This window comes from Aphanomyces invadans, assembly GCF_000520115.1.
Source record: "Aphanomyces invadans strain NJM9701 unplaced genomic scaffold supercont1.66, whole genome shotgun sequence".
NCBI classification, from domain to species: Eukaryota; Oomycota; class Saprolegniomycetes; order Saprolegniales; family Verrucalvaceae; genus Aphanomyces; species Aphanomyces invadans.
Genome location: NW_008580211.1, coordinates 50,439 through 70,242, shown reverse-complemented (window position 1 = coordinate 70,242; position 19,804 = coordinate 50,439). Strand labels below are relative to the sequence as shown.

The following is a 19,804-nucleotide window of genomic DNA, read 5'->3' as shown; positions in this document are numbered from 1 at the left end:
CTTGGGGGGGATTTGACTTGGAATTTGTATGGGACGGCCATCGATTGGCTCTTTCGGCGTCCGTGCTCGCGTCATTCGCCAGTTTCCGTGCTCGTGCGCAAGTCAAATCGCTCGATTCGACCGCCCAATCTGTGTCCAGGTACGAGGAGATTGGCTGGGTTTAGCCAACGAGATGGTAGATCGCCATGGAGACCCAAGCCACCGCCGCCGCGTACGACCCAGCCCAAATGGCGCTGTACCAACAGCAGCAACAGCAATATCTTCAAATGGTACGACATGGGAGGCGACCGACCGGCGGCTGACGATGGATTTGTGTGTGTAGATGGTACGCGTCGACTCCCCCGATGATCGAGCGACGACGACGACGACCCGTGACATGATGTGTGTGTTTTGTAGCAACAACAACCCAACAGCGACCAAGTGCGAGCGATGTATGGCAACGGCATGATGATCATGCCACCGTATATGGTACGGACGGGACGACGGGTGTGGTCGTGTGTGATGAGGATGTGGCGACGTCGTAGATGCATTCGCAAGCCATGTTTTCCCGCATGCCGCTCCCGGGTGGCGGTGAAATGGTCGAAGAAGAACCGGTTTACGTCAATGCCAAGCAATACCATCGCATTATGGTTCGAAGACAGCAACGGGCAAAACTCGAAGCCAAACTGGGCAACGCGCGTCAACGCAAGGCGTTTTTGCACGCGTCGCGACACAAGCACGCGATGCGACGGCCCCGCGGCCCTGGGGGTCGATTCTTGACCAAGGAAGAAATCGCTGCGCTCGACCGCGAAGAAGCGATGGCCGCCGCTGCGCACACGGGAAGCGACAAGGAAAAGATTGTGTAGGCGGCAAGTGGGTAGATGATGATGTATTAGGTAGCACGAGTCGTGGCAAGCTCCACCATCCATGGTGTGCCCGCGACTCCTCCGCGTATGTGGTTAGGTAATAGGACAAACAAGAAACAATGTACAAGGCTCTGGACACACCATCGTTACAAGCGCGAAACTTGCGCCGACAAGTCGTGCCGCGCTCGTAGCGACGGCACCAAGTCGAGCAACGTGACCATGTCCTTGTACCGGACGAACAAGACATGGCACAACGATTGCGCGACGATGCTGAAGCGCACGGGCTCGCCATGGACGACCTCGACGTCGCCAAAGGACTGGCCTTGCGCGAGGGACGTCGCCGGAATGGAGTCGACATGCACTTGGCCGAGACTGCACGTCGAGCATGAGTGCCACCACACGACCACGTGCGTCGTACCAGAGAAAGTAAACGGCGTCGGGGAGCTGTCCGCGCCGCAGGATGGTTGTGCCTTTGGCGTATTGAGTGGCCAGCACGTGGATATCGTGCTTGTCCTGCAGGTCTTGGATGGCTATCGCACGTCGGTCACGACCAACAACGACAGCGGCCAGTGTACCTTGCAGGATTGGATTCGGATGAAATCGGTGCCAGAGCAGCGGCACAAGCGCCGGGGAGACGGCGACGGTCGAGTCGCGCTTGTACGAGATGGACGAATGGTCGGTCGCGTACTGCATCGAGTACTTGTAGTTGATCATGAGCCCATACGACGACGCGATGCCGTGGCCGGTCGTGTCGGCGCTAAAGTTGACGCTTTCGACGTGCGCGCCGTTCTGCAGATGAAAGTTCGCGACAGGGTCGACGATCCGCTTCGTCATATGCTCTCGTTCAAAGCACACGTAGATGGCGCAGAGGCGGACGAGGACGCGCCGGGCGAGCGCCGTCTACAACACAATCAGCTCTCAGTAGAACGGAGCGCCAACGACGGGCAACGCACAAACGCCGGGGTTTCGGTCGCGGCCTCGAGCTGCGACACGAACCACTTGGGGGCGGCAAACCGATTCACGCCAAACTCTTGCTCGATCGAGACCTCTATCGCGGCCGTGAACCACAGGGAGGTCTTGGTCATTTGTAGCTGCCGCAGCATCCACGGTCGAAACGTTGGAACAGGTGAGAGCGTCACCCAGGTGTGGATGGACGGGTACAATTTGGAGCAATGGTTGATGGTCAGGAAGAGCAGGTGGCTCGCCAGGTTGAGGCCACGGAGGCCGACGTGCATATTGGATATCGAGTAGAATACGCCGTGGGTCGGTGGGGTGCCGTCGTCTGTGACGTGCGATGGTGGTGAGAGAGCGCCAGGACTCGCATGAGGGGGCGGGTCGTCGCTGAGGATCGAGTCGATGACTGTCGGCATGTATCTACATGTGTGCTGACAAACATGACGTGGAAAATTGTGGACGATGTGACGGACGTGGTGAAGAACGTTTCGACAATGACAAGGGGGAGATGGGCAATGTTGCTGTGGAATACGCCAAAGACGTAGCGACGATGTCCAGCTAGGCGGTGGGCGAGGTCGCCGTACGATCGCATGGCATGGACGCGCTCGTTCTGGACGATCACGCGGAGGACTTCCTTGTTCTCTGGTTTCAGCTCGATGCGCTTGAAGTGAACGCCCGTCTGCGTCGCAAACAGGTCGCGCATGAGCTTATCAAGGAAGGAGAGCGCGTGAAGCTCTTGGTCCGACAAGATGCGGTGGAACGTCTTGACGCAGGACGCTAGGTCGCTTCGCAGTTGCAGCACGAACGAGTACCCGGCTGGCACGGATCTAGAGGGTCGTAGGGAAGGCCACGAAAGGAGCTTGGCACGCACCCGATAAGCAAGAAGAATTGCTCTGGAAGAGGTACGAGGCCTCGCTTCACGTGCTTGTATGTTTCGAGGTCGGTGGGTGGGTTGAATCCCAGCGCTGCCGCCAACACTTGGAACACCAGATGAGCTCGCAACATGGATGGGAGTGAACGGACTAATAGCGACATGTCTTGGCTGCCCAAGTCCACAGCCAGACCCAGCAGCAACTGTAGCTTCTGCTCCTCCGAAAAATGCGCGTACGTGTGGACGAGGTCAATGGCAAAGTCGCGGCGTCGCTTCACTTCACGGACAAATCCGGGGTCATTCACCTTGCCCGTGGTCTCGATGGCGGCTTTGACTTGACGGACGAACTCGCCTCGGTCGAAATTGACTTTCCTCTTTGAAGAATGGCGCGCAGTCGATGCTTTCACCTCGTTGAACCATGTCGGGCCAAGCTCTTCTGCCAACGACCGCGGTTGCATGCCGACGTCAACTTTTGCGTGGATGATGTGTTCATCAGCCCTCTCTAAATGTATTTTTTAGAAATTAGATGTGACAGGATATTGCCACATAAACCCACGAAATCAGGGTATTCATTTATAGAGACTTGAAGTGTGAGCGTATATTGATTTATAGCGTTTTTGTCGTGTCCTGTTTAATTCAATCGATTGAAATATCGATTCTCACAGGATTTCACGTTTGGTTCGCACCTTTGAACGATGGCCGACAAACGCGCGGGCATCTACTTTGGGGAGATCTCGGCGACGAATGCGATCGCACAGGCCGAGGCCAGTGCAGTGGAAGCAGGTATTCGTGCAGGGAACATCAGCAGTGGCAATGCAGTTGAACGCGAAGTGTTGGAACTGTCGGCAACCAGTCGCAGCGCCCAAGAGAAGCACGCCCAGCTCCTGCGATCGTTAGAGACTGAGAAGCGGTCCCGCGCAGTAAACGTCCCGACTCGACCTGAGGATGTCATTCGTCAACTTCGAAGCTTGGGTCACCCCATCACATTGTTTGGTGAACGACCAGAAGATCGCCGTGCACGGTTGCGCACAATCTTATCGGCACTTGCCGTCGACGGCGTTCTTCCTGTCCCTCGCGACGTGTCCTCGGTAGCTGGGGTGGGTTACGAGAAGGAAAAGAAGGTTCCCTTGGAAGACCAACTGTTCTACGTGCCTGTCAAGTCGAATGACCTCAAGTACGCGCGTCAGGCGCTGTTCAACTACTCGATGGTCCGCACCAATGCTCGCCTCGCAAATGAACGCGCGCAGCAGGATTCGTCCATCTTCGAGCTCGATGCCCACGCCGCCGACCTCTACCACACGTCCCAGACCATCGCCGTCAATGCGAGTCAGCTCGCAGACGTCCGACCGCTCTCGGTTGTCCGATATTCGCCCGACGCGTCCATGCTGAGTACCGGTTCCTGGAGCTCCAGCGTTAAGTTATGGGACTCCAAGACGTGTGTGCAATTGCACACCTTCCATGGCCATACGGACCGCATCACAGGACTGGCTTGGCATCCCACGGCTAACGTCAGCGGCGGCAGCTCCCTCGTCCTCGCGAGCGCGTCCGCCGACGGCACAGCGATGCTGTGGAAACAGCAGGACACGAAGCCCGTAGTAACGCTCAAAGGTCACCAGAGCCGTCTTGGCCAGGTCGCGTTTCACCCGATGGGCGCGCATGTTCTCACAGCAAGCTACGATCACACGTGGCGGCTGTGGGATGCGGAGAAGGGCACGGAGCTGTTGTTGCAGGAAGGACATTACCGGGAGATATACGCCATATCATGCCAAGGAGACGGCGCGCTGTGTGCGACGGGAGATCTCGGCGGCATCGGGCGAGTGTGGGACCTGCGCAGCGGCAAGTCGATCATGACACTGCAAGGCCACGCCAAGCAAATCGTGTCGCTGGATTGGAATGTAAATGGGTATGTGGTGGCAAGCGGTAGCGACGACCATTCCGTGCGCATCTGGGACCTACGGAAACGACAGAACGTGTACGTCGTGCCTGCTCATGACGGCATGGTGTCGACCGTGCGGTTCTCAGCGTCTGGCGAACTTCTGGCCACGAGCTCGTTCGATGGAAGCATGAAGCTGTGGCGCAGTCGTAACTGGACCCTCCTTAGCGTGCTCAAGGGCCACGACGGCAAGATCATGTCGATGGATGTCGCGCCAGACGAGAAGCACTTTGTCTCGGTCGGCTTCGATCGGACGTTCAAAACATGGGCGCCAGAAGCCGAGTGTTGAAATATCACGTATTTTAAACTCATTTGAAACGTATCGACCGGATTTTAAAAGCCAGGTGTACCACCAAGCATCGACCGTACAACCGTTTCCGCACGTTTGACTCGGTGGTTCGTGCCGGAGCATGGCGCCCCTCACTCATGATGGTCGATTAGCGAGTCCATTAAACCAGGTCGTTGCCGCCCAGGAGACGCATGCTCCGACGTAGCGTCGCAAGCCTCAGGCGCCTTCGAAATAATTTTAAATGTTTAAAACATTAACGAGCCGGTTGTCCCTTTTTGTAACTGCCACATGCAACGCCTAGTTGGCGCGCCAGAAGCGGCGACACCGATCGATCCAGTTGGCGGCAATTCATCGACATGGGAGATCAGCGACCCCAGTTCTTCACGGTGTTGCCGTCCGCTAGCCCGAAGAACATGACAGTAGTGAACGGCCACTCGCGGCAGAAAACCCCATCGCTAACCGATGCGTACGTGCAACCAACTCGACACATCCCGACCACCTCATGTTTCGTTGTGTGCGATCAGAGCCACTTCCCGCGCGATGAGGAGGCGATCTGGCTTGGATTTGTTGTCCAAGGAAGTGTTGGCAAAGATGGCATACCGGAGAATGCGGGCGAAGCGACGGCTCATCAGCGCGATACCTTCTGCGTTGAATCGGCAGTCGTCGACGCATCTTCAGGAACTAGAGAGCGACGCAAGTGCCGCCAATGGTGGACCGCAGACAACCCAAACCATGACGCTGTCACTTCCCGTGAACGAACACCACAAGCACACTGGCTTGCTCGATCTCCTCATGAAACCAGTACGTCCGCGATGTGGTCCCGCTACTTCACATTTGGCTTCCAGGTGATTCAAGTCAGCGCAATCGACCGACCTCAACCTGTCCCAGTGCCTTCGACCCTACTCCCCCAGTCCTTCTTGGACGACAACCCCACGCCCACCGAATTGACCGACGCAGACATTATCCTGGACCCGGCCTCGGTTCCTCTACCGGAGCTGCCGACGAGCAATCAAACGACAGCCGCTGCCATGCACTTTCCGTCTTACGTTGCACCCGTCGACATTGAAGAAATGGCTAAAGCTCCGCCCAAGGTATCCGTGCACAGCCACCAGAAGCGCCTCCAGGGTACCAACACAATCGGGGCGGGCGGGCGCGATGACCCTGGTGGAAGTGCCGAAATGGAAGAGATCGACAAGAAGCGCGCCGAGATGCAGCTCGCCCCGCTCAGCGCCGGCCCCAACGACGTGCAGTTCGAGGTGAAATTCCTCAAGAAATTTGTCAACCGATCGCGGGTGCTCAAGAAGTACATGCACCCGAACGCATTGACGCGGGAGCTGGCCGGCGGCGACGGCCGGCGCGACTCGCTCTTCAACGTCATGGACAACCCAACCGACATTCGAATGGGCGGCGCGGATGGCATGACGCTTAGCATGCCTCGAACGCCGCCCCTCGGGTCCATGCACCATCCCAACCGTCCACGAAACGTGCTCCTCGGGAGTGACGACGATGGCGACACCGCTCCCGGCGCCACGATCGTACACGCATCGCACCGACACATCATCTCGCTCGAAGCGCGCCACAAGGACGTTCAAAGTCTCCGGCACGCGCCGACGGCCGACTTGGACGACGAAGACGACGGTGCCCGCCGCCGCAGCACCAACTTGTTTCAAAAGTTCTGCCATCACATTGTCCAGAAACAGCGCACCAAGTACCAGGTCCGCGTCAGTGTAAACATCATCAGCGAGATCGACAACGCCGACGCGAGCGACCCAGTCAAGAAAAAGGCTCCCGTCGCGCGGCGGCAGCACGATCGGGACGCCGCCAAAGCATTCCTCTCGGGCGTCGACGCCGTCCTGTCGCTGGACGAGTTGTACGACGAAGCGGTCGTGGCCGAGAAGGCGCGCCACTGGCGACGCGCGACGATGCTCGCGTCCGCGTGCATCAGCATCGAGAAGGACTGGATCGAGCCGCTGCTGCTGCGCGCGAGACTGTGCCGCCGCCTCGGGCTTTGGTTTGTGCTTTTCAACGGCGCGACCTCACAACCTACCCCCACATAGGACGCAAGCACTCAAGGACCTGACGTCGGTGAGTGTGCGGCGGCATCGGTCGGTTCTCCCGTCGACTGCTCACGACGCCTGTCGTGTGTGTTGCAGGCGCTGCGCCTGTGCCCCAACCACCCGCGCCTGCTCCTCCAACGAGCCCACATCCACACGCAAATGCAAGAATTCCACTCGGCCATCGTCGACCTCTCCCACGTCCTCAACCAACAGCCCAACTCGGCCGACGCGCTGCTCCTCCGGTCCAAAGTGTACGCCAAGCAGGGGCATACGTCGCTGGCGCTCAAGGTCGCGCTTTCTTTCCGTCGCGCAGGAGAACGTCGTCATGCTTGCGGCGTAGGACCTTTCGACAATTGTGAAGACCGACCCGCAGAACTGGCGCGCATTCTACGAGCGCGCGTACCTTCGGCACCGGATGATCGAAGGCATGGCCGACGGCAGCGCCACGGCGCCAGCGGGGTCCAAGGACAAGGCGGACAGCGACGCGACTGCAACGGTCATGTAAGGCTTCGATGATGGCATGCGCATGGCTCACGTCGGGCGAAAAGGAGCATCCCGTCGCTGATCGGGCTGACGATCGACGACTACATGAACGCGATTCGGACAGGGTGTGCCCTGCATGACGTGGTCGAAACGATCGGCGACCTCACGATCCGCTTGGTCGAGTGGACGCACGATGCAAAGCACTGCCTCCACGTCGTCGCGGGGCTCACGGCCTTGATTGCGGTCATGGACGACGCGGACGCGAGAGTGAAGGACCGCCGGCGGCTGGCCAAGGCGGCGTCCACCCACGACTCGACCGTGTGCGAGATGGAAGAGGACCGGCTGGCCAAGATCATAGCATGTTTGCTCACGCAGCGCGGCCGGCTCTACATCCTGGTGCGACGGCATGATTTCAAAAGTCGTGTCATCGCCGACTAGATGGGGCACCACGCGCGGGCATCCGTCGACCTGGACCGCGCCGTCATCATGGACTATCACTACGCGCCGGCGCACTTTTTCCGCGGCGCCGTCGCCAGCGTCCACGCAACCGACGACGCGACCCGCAAGGCCGTCGTCCAGCACTTGAATCGGTGCATCCACCTCGACCCGACCATCACGGGCGCGTACATTGTGCGGGGCGGCCTCTATGGCGCCGATCTCCGGTTCAACAACGCCCTGCAAGACTTCAAGGCAGCGGTCACGATCGACCCGACGCTGGACGACATTTGGATTCAAATTGCGATCGTGTTTTTGACGCACTACCACGACTGCGACGCGTGCGCCAAGGCGTGCACCCGAGCGCTCAAGAACGACTTGGGGCTCACGCAAGCTCTCCACCTCCGCGGCGAGGCGCTCGCGCGCCAGGGCCACGTCAAAGCTGCGGTACGTTTTTTTTTCGAGAGGCCGGTCGACCGTCACCGTCGGTGGCTAGATGCGGGACTTTGTGCGGCTCGTGGTGATGCAGCCGACCGACCGGTTCGCCCACTTGATGAAGGGCAAGCTCCTCCTCCAGCTCGACCATGCGCGGCCGGCGCTGTACGCGTACAAACAATTCATGGAGATGGGCGCCGAGCACGAATCGCTCGATCGCATCACGCGCGGCAAGGCGTACAAGGTAACGAGTTGTCGGCATCGCTCCATGGCGTGATGGCATGCGTAGATTCTATCGCAGCATTCGCAAGCTGTCAAGGAATTCAAGCTGGCCGTCGACGCGAACCCGACACCAGAAAACTTGTGCCTGCTCTCCGAGTCGCTCCACTCGATGGGCGATACGGAAGCGTCGCTGCACGTAATCAACCTCGCGATCGAGTCGGACCCAGCGTGCGCCCGGAGCTACGTGCGGCGGGCGCAGTGCTACATTGGGAACCATGCGTACAAGGTGCGCACGATGCCGTTCGAGCATCACGATTACATTTCTTCTGCCCAGACTGCCATCCTCGACTACGACCTCGCGCTGACGCTGGCCGACAAGTCGGAGCTGTACCGAATGTACTACGAGCGCGCGCTGTGCCGCAGCCAGCTCCTGAGCAAGGCGTGGAACCAGCTCGACGCGATGCAGCGCGGCGAGCGGGTGCCGTGCTACTACGAAAACAACTTTCGGCCTGGGAATGACGTCCCCGCGACGCTGCCGGCCGCCGACATGAACGTCATGTGCATGACGGCGTTTATCAAGCACACGTATGTCGAGACCGCCAACGATTTTGCCCGGTGCATGAAGGCGAGCCACGTCATGTGCGAGCCGTACATCGAGCGCGCCGCGCTGTACGTTGCCGGCGGCGAATTCAACCGGGCGTACCAAGATCTCGCGACCGCCCTCCAGATCGATCCGTGTAATCTGCACGCGTACATTAGCGCCGGCGTCCTCAAATGCCGCTTCTCCATGTACACGGCCAGCATCGAGTGCTTTGATCAGGTCGGTCGATCGTTGTCGAGTGCTGCGCTCAGCAGCGGCGTTGTAGGCGCTCAAGCACCATCCGACCAGCGCGCTCGCGTATTACAACCGGGGCGTGGCGTACCAAATGCTCAATGTGTGGGCGCAGGCCGAATCGGACTACACGCGGTCGATTGCGCTGGACCCGACCAACGTGGACGCGGTGCGGAATCGCGGCCTCGCGCGCTGCCACTTGCTGAATTTTCCAGGAGGTTCGTGTGTTTGGTTGTGCGTACGATGACGGAGATGACCGCCGCGTGTAGCGGCGCACGATTTTGAAGACGTGTACAAGCACGCGCCCGACGACATGGACGTCGTTATGGGCCTCGGGTACGTCTACCTAAAGCTGAGCCGGTTCACGGAAGCGATCGCGCTGTTCAAGTCGCACGCGAGCCACAACCCCACGGCGACGGAAGCGTACGTGGATGCCGGCAATACGTATTTCACGATGGCCATGTGCCTCGCGGACGCAACGACGGCCGCGTCGGCCGTGGTGCTTCCCGCGGCGACGTCGTCCAAGGCCGACTCGTACAAGTCGTTGATGCAGCAGGCGAGGCATTGCTACCTGCGTGCGGTTCGAATCAACCCGACCGACGTCGCGGTCCGCCTCAACCTGGCGGCGCTCTTCCGCGCGCGCCACGACAACGCGAATGCTGTACGTACCACCACGTGGTCGTCGAGCTCATGCGGACGACGCGCTAGACGCGGCAGTACGACATCGTGATGGCGATCGACCCAACCAACCAAGACTTGCACGATGAGAAAGCCATGATGTTGCTGGAGAACGGTCGATTTCGCGACGCGATCGAGCACATGCACGCGGCGGTCGCAATCTCCGTTGGACTCTGTCCGATCGTTGAAATCGAGTACGCGCTCTTGGTCAAGAACAAATCGATGGCGCTGCACGAGTGGACCCGCCGGCGCCAGGTCATGCCACGTACCGCGTCGCCACGTGCGTCCATCATGATGATGCGCGTCGATCGATCATACGCTGACGTGAGTCGTTGTGGCCCAGACGTCGCGACGGCCATGGATGGCCGCGATGGCAAGAAGCGGCGCATGTCCGTGTCGGCCGACGACGTGCTGGCCGACAAACAGTCGATAGTCGGCATCAAGAAGACGCTGTCCATGCACCTGGCGAACCGAGGCAAGGTGTACGAGCAGATGCAGGACGTCGCCGCGGCACGGGAGGACTACCTGAATGCCATCTACTTCGACCCCGTCGCGTTTGACGTGTACTTTCACCTGGTGCGTGTGCACATTTTGTACCGAGTGACGCGACGTCTGTGTCTGTAGGGAACGCTCGCCCTCGACGAACGCAAGCTGACCGACGCCATCGAGTTCTTCGCGCAAGCATTGGTGCTCAACCCGAAGCTCGGCGTCGCGCACGTCAACTTGGGCGTGACGTACCTGCTCCTCGATGCCTATGACGACGCGATGCACCACTTGAACGCGGCGGGCGACATCATTCCAGATTGTGGCTTTGTGTGGGCGAACAAGGCATGCGTGCACATCAAGCAAGGCCATGTCGACGACGCCCTGCGCAACTTTTCGCATGCGATGAAGTGCATGCCGACGTTTGCACCGCTGTACGTGTACCGCGGGCGCGTCCTCGCGTCCCAGAAACACCTGCACGACTCGATGGTCGACTTTGCCGCCGCGCTCCAGATGGGATTCACAGGCGACTTGTAATCTCTCGTCATAACGACCTCCATCGTCACTTCTTGCGCATCGACAGCAACTACAGCGTGTGTGTGCGCGCTCCCGTGCGCTTGTTCATCCCATGCCAACCGCGCCATTTCGGCGGCATCCGACCGTTACATGTCGAGACCTGTAACCGTCACTGGGTATACGAAAAGTCCGACGATGCGGCATCGGTGGGCGCTAGGCGGCGTGGTGGTCGGCGTTGGCGTCGTGTGCGGCGAGGGCGACACGTGCCTGGCTAGCGGGGTGACGCCAGCCGAGGTAGTGGCTGTGTCGTGATGCGCGCGGTCGTCACGGGTGGGACGCTCGTAGACCAGCACCAAGTACGCGCTGGCGTTTTGTACCAAGTTTCAATCGTCGCGATGCTGCCTCCCCGTCCATGACAACATGATTCAACGCGAGTTCTCCAACTTGCTCGCGTCCAGTGCGCCAACTCCTTCGTGGCAAGCTACCCCTGACACGTCACGGTTGTAGGCACCGTGTGTGCCGAGATGCTCAACGTCCACAAGAGCTCGTTGTCGCAAATCATGTGTGCGTCGTGCAGCCCGCAGTCGCCAGCGTTCTTGTCCCGGCCGGTCGACACGGCATTCTTCGGTGGCACCGCCACGTTTAAAGTGTGCGCGACGTTTGCCGCGGCCGTCGCCCCCACCGAGTTTGACCAGTGCGGCCTCAGTCAACAAGCGTATCGGTTTTCGCCGTGCACGCCGACCAACCCCGTACGCGCCCCTCGATGCTTGCCACCACCACCGCGCGCGCGCGCGCAATGTGCTGACCATGCAAACCAACTAGGTGAGCGCGACCGCGGCATGGCCCGATTCGTGTCGGGATGGCATGTACATTTGCCAGAGTAAAGCCACCCAAGCGTTTTCGTGCCAGACGACGCCGTGCGCCGCGTCCGACGTGCCGACGGGTTTTGCGAACGCACCATGCTCCAACTTTACGTGCACGCCCAGCTCGATGTTCCTCAACGACAACGGCGGGGCCAAGCCCGTCTTTTACGAAGACTTTGCCGTCGAGATCGTGCCCGACAGCGAGCATTGCCTTGGGCCGGTAGCGGCGGACGGGTCGTCGGCCGCCGTTCGCCGCGCGGGCTGGAACTCGATCGTTGTCGTCGTGGCGCTGGGCTCTGCCATGCGTGGATAACCATGTAGACGAAAGCAGCGTGTGTAGTTTAAATGTCCAACATAAAAGCGAACGGCCGCCGCCGTCACTTGGCGATTCCGTTCGAGTACTCTTGGAACTGGTCGTACTTGGCCGTCCCAAAGCTCCCGAGCGACTTTTCAATGAGCCCGTGGACAACTGCTGGGACGCGATCCTCGGCCACGTTGAGGAAGAGGCGATCTCGGTACGCAGACAAGGTCGTCGCGGTGTTGCCTGGGCGACCGTCATGGCCCGATGCCGTGGACGAGAGAGATCGTACCGTTGAAGCACGGGAGCTTCGAATGCAAGCTCATGACCTCGACGAGCGTGTACAGCGTGTCGCCATGTCGTCGCGCCGCCAGCGCCGCTTGGATGCACAGCTCTGTAAACGTTTTGAAATTCGCCGACATTTTGCCGCCCATGCACTCGACCATCTCGGCCGTGAGCTTAAACGGCGCCGTCTCGAAGCTGAACGACCCGCCCGGTGCTCGCCCAAGAACTGCCACAACCACATCGAGTGACAACGATGGCGCGGATGTACGTACAATAGCCAAAGTCGATGTGGACGACGCGGCCCTCAACGTCAAGCAGGATGTTGCCGTTATGCCGGTCCTTGATGCACAGGATGTAGCACACCATCGAGTACGCCGCTACGAGAGCGCGCGTCAGGGGCGGCGGCGGACGACGGCGCCGGGCGTACCGAGGCTCTGGATAAAGTTGGTCATGGCCGTGTGGAATGTCGTGCTGTTGGTATCTCCGTACAGCGTCTCAAAATGAGCGCGGAGCGATTTGAATCCGGCCGTCTTTTTCAGTCCGTCGAACGACGTCGCGTTTGCCACGAGCTCGATCAACCCGGTGCTGGCGCCGGTCGACAGAATCCGGTACGGGTGCAATTTCAACGGGAGCTTGTCGCGCGCGAACACGTTGTCGAGGTACGAAATGAGCTGCATCACGAGCACTTCCTGCCGCAGGTCGTCGTAGCTCTGCATGGCCGTCGAGAATATGGGTGCGACGCTATATATGGCGGCGGGCGCCTACCTTGGCAATAAACGACTCGAGATGGAACGCGCCGTCGACTGGATACGCCCGGGCGAGCCGCGCAGTCTTTTCGCACTTGAGCTCGCCAAAAATCGCGTGAATCTTGGCCCGGCGGTCGTCGTCCTACGGGGAAACGAGCGGGGGTGGAGCCCAGTCGCTGCCGCTGCCCCGTGTACCAAAAGCAGCTCGTCGAGAAAAGGCGTCGACGCGCTTGGAACGGCGGCGTCGCACTGGACATTCGTCTCAATGTGCTCGTCGTGGGCATGCAGGTACGTGAAAAGCGCGGTCGACACGTCCCAATGCGACGCGTTCGGCGTCGAAACAAAATGCATCAAGCACGGCGCGCGCTCCTGGCACGGACGAAGAAGCCGTATGAGAGAGACAAACGAGATGGAGACGAGGTGTGTGGGAGTTCGCACATGTGTCTTGAACACGTAGCCGTCGTCCGCACAGACGGCCGTGACGTGGTAAAAGTGGTCCGTCGATCGGCACAGCGGCAAGTACGCGAATGTGGGCAGGCGTTTGTCGAGGTCACGGAGCTTGATCGGGAGCAGTTCCTTGCGCTTCGAGGCGTCGACGAGCCGCAGGTCTTCGCAGATGTCTGTGATCGACTTGACAAACGTGATTTGGTCGGTGAAGAAATCGTAGCGCATCTGCTCCTCTTGGGTGAGGTGGACTTGAGCCTTGCCCGCAGACGACGTTCGCGACCGAGTCGTTGTGGCGTCGGCTTGCTGGTCTGGGAGCGCCTCGCCCTTCGTGAGAACGTCCACGGGCGCTGCCATCGACACCTCGTGCGCTTTGTCGATCCCGTCCTCGACATGAACGCGACGGCTGCAGTCGCTCGCATCTCCATCCTGGTCGTCGCTGTTCCGCCGCTCCGGTTCCAGGATGAACGACCGCATGCGGTCGGACATGCGCTCGATCGCTCGGGACGGACCGCCACCAGGAACTTTGGACGGAGACGACGGGGGTGGACCAGGCGGGGCAGAAGCCGATTCCAAGTTGTCCACCCACAGCTGGAGGTCCTCGCTAGAGGGGGCAGCAAACTAATCGCGTCGTCATTTCGTTCCGTTCTCGGCGAATGCGTTGGGGTACCTTGAATGTGGTGTCGCTCAACCTGTGGTGGATCTCAAAGTAGTGTGGTCGTTTGGGGTTTGCACTCACGCGGACCTGACCACGGCCATCGTGACCATGAATTCGGCAAAGCGAGAGGTACCTCGGAGCGCTCCAGAGGGATGGTGTTGCGCGCATGGTGGTCGTGCCGACTGTTGTAAACGTACAGGATCTTGCGCTCAATGCAGCACCACCGACGGTGCCAGCTGCGGCGGCCGAGCTTGCTGGTGCCGCCGCCTTTCTTGTACAGCCAACTAGCGACCGTCGACATGAGCAAGCAGCGTGGGGCGGGGCGAGTCGCTGTACCCGTCAAACGAGTCGTCGACAAGCGTCATGCACGCACTGCTCTGTGCAGCGAAGAACCGGCGGTCGGCCTTGAGGATCAAGTTCATTTCTGCCTTGGAGATTTGCTGGTTCGCAAACAGTTCCTACCGCCGCGATGGATCAGTCGTTGAGTGCGCAGGACCGTTGTCACCTTGGCTTGCTTGTTGACCGGGGAGCCGTAAATGAAGCACTGCTCGAGGATGACGAGTAGCTGAGCACACCGAGTAAACGTGCGAGGGTTTCCATTCTTCTTGGGGCGGTGTTCGTCCAGTGCTCCGTACACAATCCAAAAGAATTGGAGGGCAAAGTGGCTGCTGCTCAGTGACAGCAGCATCACAAACTGCTCCATCGCTTCCATCGGGAGCTCCTTCTCCAAATGCAGGACCATGTGCGACAGCTACAATATCGAGCAGGATGATTTGACGGTTGCGTGCAGTCGGTCCATATACCTGTGGAAGGTAAAACTCGACCTGGTCCAAGATCGGTCGAGTGTTGGTGAGCTTCCGCAGCTCGTCGCACAACGAGTTTATGAACGCGACGTTCTTGCGGTGTTTCCACATTGAGATCATAAGCATGCGCATGTCGACCACGCCGTCGTGGACTAGCGGGTGCTTGGCATCCGGGCCAAATGACCCGTCGCGGCTTGGCTCAGTCGTCGAATGGACGTGCGTCAAAGGCGCTGGCTTGGATAGCGCACGAGGTGGTGGTGGTCCGCTGACTGGAGGCGGAGGAGACGGTAGTGTCTCATCGACGGCGGCGGCCTCCATCTCGCACACCCAAAATAGAAGTATTTTGCTCCGTCGTAACGACCTCCCGTCGTCGCCAGCTCACGTGACTGGGAAGCCGTTTCGTATGAAACGTCGTCGTCCGGATATATTCGGATTGGCGACCATTGAATATGCTGCATCCCCCCCATGACAGATCGATCGGCCGGCAACTTCATGGGTTGGAGCCACGATTAAATTTTAACTCGTGTTTGGGCGGGAGGTCCCAAGAGTTGAAAATTTGGGAGCTCAATAGTGAATTGATGCCATCACTAATAGGCACTCACGCACATTAACCCAATAAGGATGCATTTCCTTAATGTGACGGGAAAATGCCCGCCTTTGTCGCACCGAACGAGGCATTTTGGCGTAGCATGTATTTGGTCACGATTTTGCCTACGACCGCCGATTTTATGAGCATCTCGGGGAAGGCTGGGTAATGCTCGAGCGAGCCTGCAGTGGACAGCATGACCAAGTAGTGTGTTTGGTTGTATTCTTAACGGATGGGGTTTTGAATTCGCTAACGAACGTCAAGTCGATTATTGTAAGTAAATTTGATTCGCTCTTTCGTTGAATTATTTCGGAAGTTCTGCTGTGGTCCATTTTTCTATCGTTCCCTGTAACCGAGTCCTGATGGCGATGCATTTGTACATCGTTCGTTTTCATCTAGCCTCCTCGTTGGAAGGCCCTTCCTCTGTGCTCGAGTCTTGAAAGTCGTACATACAGTGCGCGCTACATGGATAGGACACGCCTGTTTTTTGTGTGTTGTTGTCGATAAATTGCACTGTAGTTGAAAAGAAATATGTCGAAGGAATCATCTTGATTGACCTAATATAATCGAATGGAAATTCATTAAAAATTGTGAAAACTGATGGAGCTCTGTCGCGACAACTTTATTGAGGTGTGACAGCAGGATAGGACACCTTGCTGAAACAGCACAGTCTCGTGTATTATCGTCGTTTAGTTAGTGGAACTACACTTCAGCACTTCGACTTGCATCCCGTGCATGAAATAACTTGCATGCACCGCTTTGGCATCGATCGGGTTAACTTTAGCAAGTAACCTTGAGAAATGCTCGCTCATTCGCGCACTACAGTGCTCTTGAGCTCACCAACTGATTGATATTGCCATCCATCATGATGGACTTGACGGGCAAGGAGTCCCCAGAGGTTTTCGATGGGATTTTGGTCTGAAGACAACGCAGGTTGTTCAAAACGACTTCGTCTACATCGAGAAACTTCAAAACCTGTTTGGCATAATTGATAAATGTCATTATCCTGCGTAAAGATAATGCTACCGCTGTACATTACATGCCCAAAAGGCATGAGGTAGGAATTCAACGTATGTATTACCAGTCTCGGAGCCTTCCAGTAAAGCAAGTTCGGTCTTGCCTCTCGACGAAACACCCCAGATCATACAGCTCCCACCTCCGCTGAGTCGAATGAAAATTCGTCATTGTCGTGCCGTAGATCGTGCCAGTAATACTGGATCCCGTCTGGACCATCCAGGTTGAATATTTTCATTAGACCAAATCTCAAGCCTTTTGCACGGATAAGTGTCGCTCGGCATAGGTCAGACGTGAGTACTTGCGTTGTTATTTGAGCGTTGGGGTATGTTTGCGCTTCGAGTTAGCCAGTTGCTCGGTTTCGGCAAGGTCGTTTTGTACGTTCGCAGCGAGATATGCAGCTGAATGTCCATCATAATCTGGCGAGCAGACCTTCCAGTCGCTGTTGCATGTTAAAGATGTGACGATGGTCGCGTTCAGTGACTTTGGTCAACTTGCGCCAGTTGGTGACGCAAGCGCTTGGGGACTGTTTCGCACCTCGCACCTTCGACGTCCCGTCGAAGCTACAGGAACCACTCGCTTGGTCCGATTCACAATGCAAACTGAATTACAGTCAGTTAGCCAATAGCCCTCACTTCGAGGAGAGTCACCCCGCTAACCGCACTTACTGGACATCTAGATCTACTAGTAAGGACCTTAGCCAATCAGATATCTCCAAACCGTCGCCTTCTTCACCAATCAGATCCTGTTCGGATTTGCTTTCCACCAAAATTTGACATCTTGGTCTTGTTCGGATTTGCGTTCCACCCACCGAAATTTGAGATCTTGGTTTGGGACCCGGCCAACCGACCTTTCGTAAGGTTGAGTCGGCTCTGGGCACCCAGAACACTTCCCCCTCCTAGAGAGAGTGTCCGAGCGTTTCTTCTAAGGCCGCCAGCAGCGCCTTGATTTCTTCTTTGCCAGCGTTCTTCAAAATCCAACGCCGCATCACAACCGCAATGTCTTCGTACAATTGGGATGCAGGTTCCCAAGACGCTTCTTCTCCTTCTAGCCCCTTCCACTTGACCAGAACTTCATGTCTTCCTTCGTTGCAACGCGCCGCCAAGAGGGCCTCGACGTAGAAACCTTCGTCACCGAACGCGGCGTAATCCACCGGGTCACTTGTCACATCTAGGTCCGCGTCGCAAAAGAACTTGAGCCGACTGGCGTGGTGCAACGATATCTCGTACGGCTCCACCAGTTGCTGAACTTCCATGACGTAGTCGGAGTCCGCTCGTGACACGCGGTATGGCCCTTTCCAATTCAGGGCCAACTTGTTCGGGTACTTCAGCACCCAGCCAACAAGTACGATATCGCCGACTGCAAACTTTCGCCATGCGGACGTTCTTCTTTCGCCCATGCAGGTCCCTGGCTTGCCTGCGTAACTTCTCGCTTTGCAATGTGACATTAGATGCAAGTCGTCTAGAGCTTGTCGCAACTCGGCCATATGCTTCTTCCTTGTGTTGGCAAGCCAGTCCACGGTCTCCACTTCCTTCGTCCTTGGGTGTACGAACCCAGAAATCGGCGGTGTTGACGGCAAACCTTGAAAAGCCGTCACCGGGGACACACCACCTAGCCGATCCGCCGACTGGTGGTCCAGGGAACTTTGAACAAGCGGCAATACACGGTGCCATTCGTCTGGTCGCAACTTCATCTCGCTGAGGTGGGTCTTGAATCCGCGCTTCACGAGGCTATTCACCACTTCTACCGTCCCGTTCGCCCATGGCGTGTACGGCGTGGTGATATGGTGGTGGGCTCCGATCTTCTTCTTGATCTTGTCCACCACTTCTTTCTTGAAATGGCTGCCGCCATCTGACACCCATGTCAGAGCCGTGCCGTGTGGCAAACCAGTCCATCAAAGGGTTGGCTGTACTCTCGGCGTCCGCTGTAGCCGAGGGAAACAAGCGACAAAACCCGCTCATGTCGTCCTTCACGACAAGCACGTATTTCCAGCCGTTCGAGGCTGGAGGCAGCTGCAGCCAGTCGAAGTATATCAGCTCGTTATGGCGTTCCGCATGCAATGCCGCGCCCCATGGACGCGGAACCACGACTCCGTCCACACAGAGGCAATGCAAACAGCCACCGACGAAGGCCTTGATGTCTTCCTTGGCTGTCGCCCAATCGAACCGATCTAGTACGCCCTTCTGCGTAACGTCCACGCCGCGGTATCCAGCGGCACCTTGATGGGCAATGATACAGATTTTCTGCTGCAAGTCCACTGCCTTGTCAGGGTCCCAAATCTAGTAGGCGGTCGTCATGTAGAGACCGCTCTCTTCACTCCAGGTCATAGTCGGGTGTTCTTCCCCCAATTCTTCCATCGCGCCACGCTGTAGCGCCAAGATCTTCGCTGCTGTCGGCCATTCAAAATCCTTCGCTTGTAGAGGCGAAACCACCACCAGTTGTCGCACTCGCGCAACTTGCGCAGGCAGAGGGGCCGCTCCCCAGCGGCTCAGCAAATCTGCCCAGACGTTGGCATCCCCGGCTACGTGCTCGAGGGTGTACGGGAACGTCGTCATGACATGGCCCACCGCTGCAACTTGTGGGCTTGGTAACGCGCCATGTTGGAGTTGTAGCCCAACGGGTTGAAGATGTACAACAGATTCCGATGATCCGTAAACAGTCGGAATCTCTGCAGCCGCAGCAGGAGGTACACGAGCCGTTTGCACGACTCCATGATCGCAAACGCTTCCTTCTCCGTCGTTGGCCATCGGGCGCTGGCACCTCCAAAGAGCCACTCAAAAACGCCAGCGGCTCATGCCGCTGCTCATCCACGGGCAGACCCAGGTCTTCAGGTGGAATCTGGGTGCGCCCCAGTGCGTTTCGCTTGCATCTGTGTACAAACTGATGACCTTCTCCGACGACGGATGCGACAGCGTCACCATGTGCTGAAGCGTCATTTTAACAGCGGCAAAACACTCGTCGTGCACGGCTGCCCAACCTATGGCAGCCAACTTAATCTTCGCCAGGGCTGTCTTCTTCGAGCCTCCGGCGGCCTTGGCTGCAACATCTAGCAATCCACGCAGGGGAGCAACCAA

At 58.0% G+C, this 19,804-nt stretch overlaps 7 protein-coding genes across 10 annotated transcripts; 4 read left to right on the top strand and 3 right to left on the bottom strand.

Annotated features, from left to right (window-relative positions):
- The first annotated feature begins 74 nt into the window (after positions 1-74).
- H310_14311 (hypothetical protein) lies at positions 75-1,092 on the top strand. Of its 3 annotated transcripts, XM_008882135.1 has the most exons (5): positions 75-139; positions 180-269; positions 323-325; positions 397-468; positions 525-1,092. In XM_008882135.1, exons 2-5 carry the CDS (start codon positions 186-188, stop codon positions 843-845), a joined length of 480 nt encoding a protein of 159 aa, XP_008880357.1. In that variant the 5' UTR covers positions 75-139; positions 180-185; the 3' UTR covers positions 846-1,092. The 3 variants fall into 3 exon arrangements, with proteins under 3 accessions (XP_008880357.1, XP_008880358.1, XP_008880359.1); XM_008882136.1 differs by lacking the exon at positions 323-325 and having other exon boundaries at positions 82-139; XM_008882137.1 differs by lacking the exons at positions 75-139; positions 180-269 and having other exon boundaries at positions 325-468.
- On the bottom strand, positions 854-3,167 carry H310_14310. Of its 2 annotated transcripts, XM_008882134.1 has the most exons (6): positions 2,671-3,167; positions 2,273-2,626; positions 1,799-2,219; positions 1,421-1,745; positions 1,264-1,375; positions 854-1,217 (listed from the first exon to the last, which is right to left on the bottom strand). In XM_008882134.1, exons 1-6 carry the CDS (start codon positions 3,126-3,128, stop codon positions 992-994), a joined length of 1,896 nt encoding a protein of 631 aa, XP_008880356.1. In that variant the 5' UTR covers positions 3,129-3,167; the 3' UTR covers positions 854-991. The 2 variants fall into 2 exon arrangements, with proteins under 2 accessions (XP_008880356.1, XP_008880355.1); XM_008882133.1 differs by having other exon boundaries at positions 1,264-1,745.
- Positions 3,168-3,349: 182 nt separating this feature from the next.
- H310_14309 (hypothetical protein) lies at positions 3,350-4,952 on the top strand. The gene has a single exon (XM_008882132.1). It carries the CDS (start codon positions 3,366-3,368, stop codon positions 4,890-4,892), a length of 1,527 nt encoding a protein of 508 aa, XP_008880354.1. The 5' UTR covers positions 3,350-3,365; the 3' UTR covers positions 4,893-4,952.
- A 229-nt stretch (positions 4,953-5,181) lies between these two features.
- On the top strand, positions 5,182-11,082 carry H310_14308 (hypothetical protein). Its single transcript, XM_008882131.1, has 16 exons — positions 5,182-5,358; positions 5,417-5,693; positions 5,738-6,903; positions 6,950-6,977; positions 7,046-7,237; positions 7,290-7,450; positions 7,498-7,828; positions 7,871-8,314; positions 8,364-8,546; positions 8,592-8,810; positions 8,859-9,344; positions 9,391-9,574; positions 9,626-10,017; positions 10,065-10,314; positions 10,378-10,610; positions 10,659-11,082. The coding sequence occupies exons 1-16, from the start codon at positions 5,249-5,251 to the stop codon at positions 11,052-11,054; spliced, it is 5,052 nt and encodes a 1,683-aa protein (XP_008880353.1). The 5' UTR covers positions 5,182-5,248; the 3' UTR covers positions 11,055-11,082.
- A 146-nt stretch (positions 11,083-11,228) lies between these two features.
- Positions 11,229-12,209, top strand: H310_14307 (hypothetical protein; the record flags this gene model as incomplete). Its single annotated transcript, XM_008882130.1, has 4 exons — positions 11,229-11,327; positions 11,379-11,490; positions 11,541-11,782; positions 11,856-12,209. The coding sequence occupies 4 exons, from the start codon at positions 11,229-11,231 to the stop codon at positions 12,207-12,209; spliced, it is 807 nt and encodes a 268-aa protein (XP_008880352.1).
- A 64-nt stretch (positions 12,210-12,273) lies between these two features.
- H310_14306 (hypothetical protein) lies at positions 12,274-15,453 on the bottom strand (the record flags this gene model as incomplete). The annotated part of the gene is made up of 12 exons (XM_008882129.1): positions 15,131-15,453; positions 14,833-15,078; positions 14,664-14,785; positions 14,461-14,611; positions 14,340-14,414; positions 13,664-14,290; positions 13,421-13,594; positions 13,245-13,367; positions 12,907-13,189; positions 12,752-12,856; positions 12,487-12,705; positions 12,274-12,440 (listed from the first exon to the last, which is right to left on the bottom strand). The coding sequence occupies exons 1-12, from the start codon at positions 15,446-15,448 to the stop codon at positions 12,274-12,276; spliced, it is 2,610 nt and encodes an 869-aa protein (XP_008880351.1). The 5' UTR covers positions 15,449-15,453.
- Positions 15,454-17,628: 2,175 nt separating this feature from the next.
- Positions 17,629-19,477, bottom strand: H310_14305 (hypothetical protein; the record flags this gene model as incomplete). The annotated part of the gene is made up of 3 exons (XM_008882128.1): positions 17,629-18,581; positions 18,643-19,009; positions 19,178-19,477. 3 exons carry the CDS (start codon positions 19,475-19,477, stop codon positions 17,629-17,631), a joined length of 1,620 nt encoding a protein of 539 aa, XP_008880350.1.
- Between the last annotated feature and the right edge of the window lie 327 nt (positions 19,478-19,804).

What these genes read in the sequence shown, in the direction of transcription:
- H310_14309 (XM_008882132.1), top strand. Translation starts at nt 3,366, where the DNA reads ATGGCCGACAAACGCGCGGGCATCTACTTTGGGGAGATCTCGGCGACG.
- H310_14311 (XM_008882135.1), top strand. Translation starts at nt 186, where the DNA reads ATGGAGACCCAAGCCACCGCCGCCGCGTACGACCCAGCCCAAATGGCG. An exon ending in TGATCATGCCACCGTATATG is followed by an intron (nt 469 to 524) that starts GTACGGACGGGA and finishes GCGACGTCGTAG; the next exon opens with ATGCATTCGCAAGCCATGTT.
- H310_14308 (XM_008882131.1), top strand. Translation starts at nt 5,249, where the DNA reads ATGGGAGATCAGCGACCCCAGTTCTTCACGGTGTTGCCGTCCGCTAGC. An exon ending in ATACGTCGCTGGCGCTCAAG is followed by an intron (nt 7,238 to 7,289) that starts GTCGCGCTTTCT and finishes CTTGCGGCGTAG; the next exon opens with GACCTTTCGACAATTGTGAA. An exon ending in TTGACGTGTACTTTCACCTG is followed by an intron (nt 10,611 to 10,658) that starts GTGCGTGTGCAC and finishes CTGTGTCTGTAG; the next exon opens with GGAACGCTCGCCCTCGACGA.
- H310_14310 (XM_008882133.1), bottom strand. Translation starts at nt 3,128, where the DNA reads ATGCAACCGCGGTCGTTGGCAGAAGAGCTTGGCCCGACATGGTTCAAC. An exon ending in CAATTCTTCTTGCTTATCGG is followed by an intron (nt 2,627 to 2,670) that starts GTGCGTGCCAAG and finishes ACGACCCTCTAG; the next exon opens with ATCCGTGCCAGCCGGGTACT. An exon ending in GACGCCGTTTACTTTCTCTG is followed by an intron (nt 1,218 to 1,263) that starts GTACGACGCACG and finishes CTCGACGTGCAG; the next exon opens with TCTCGGCCAAGTGCATGTCG.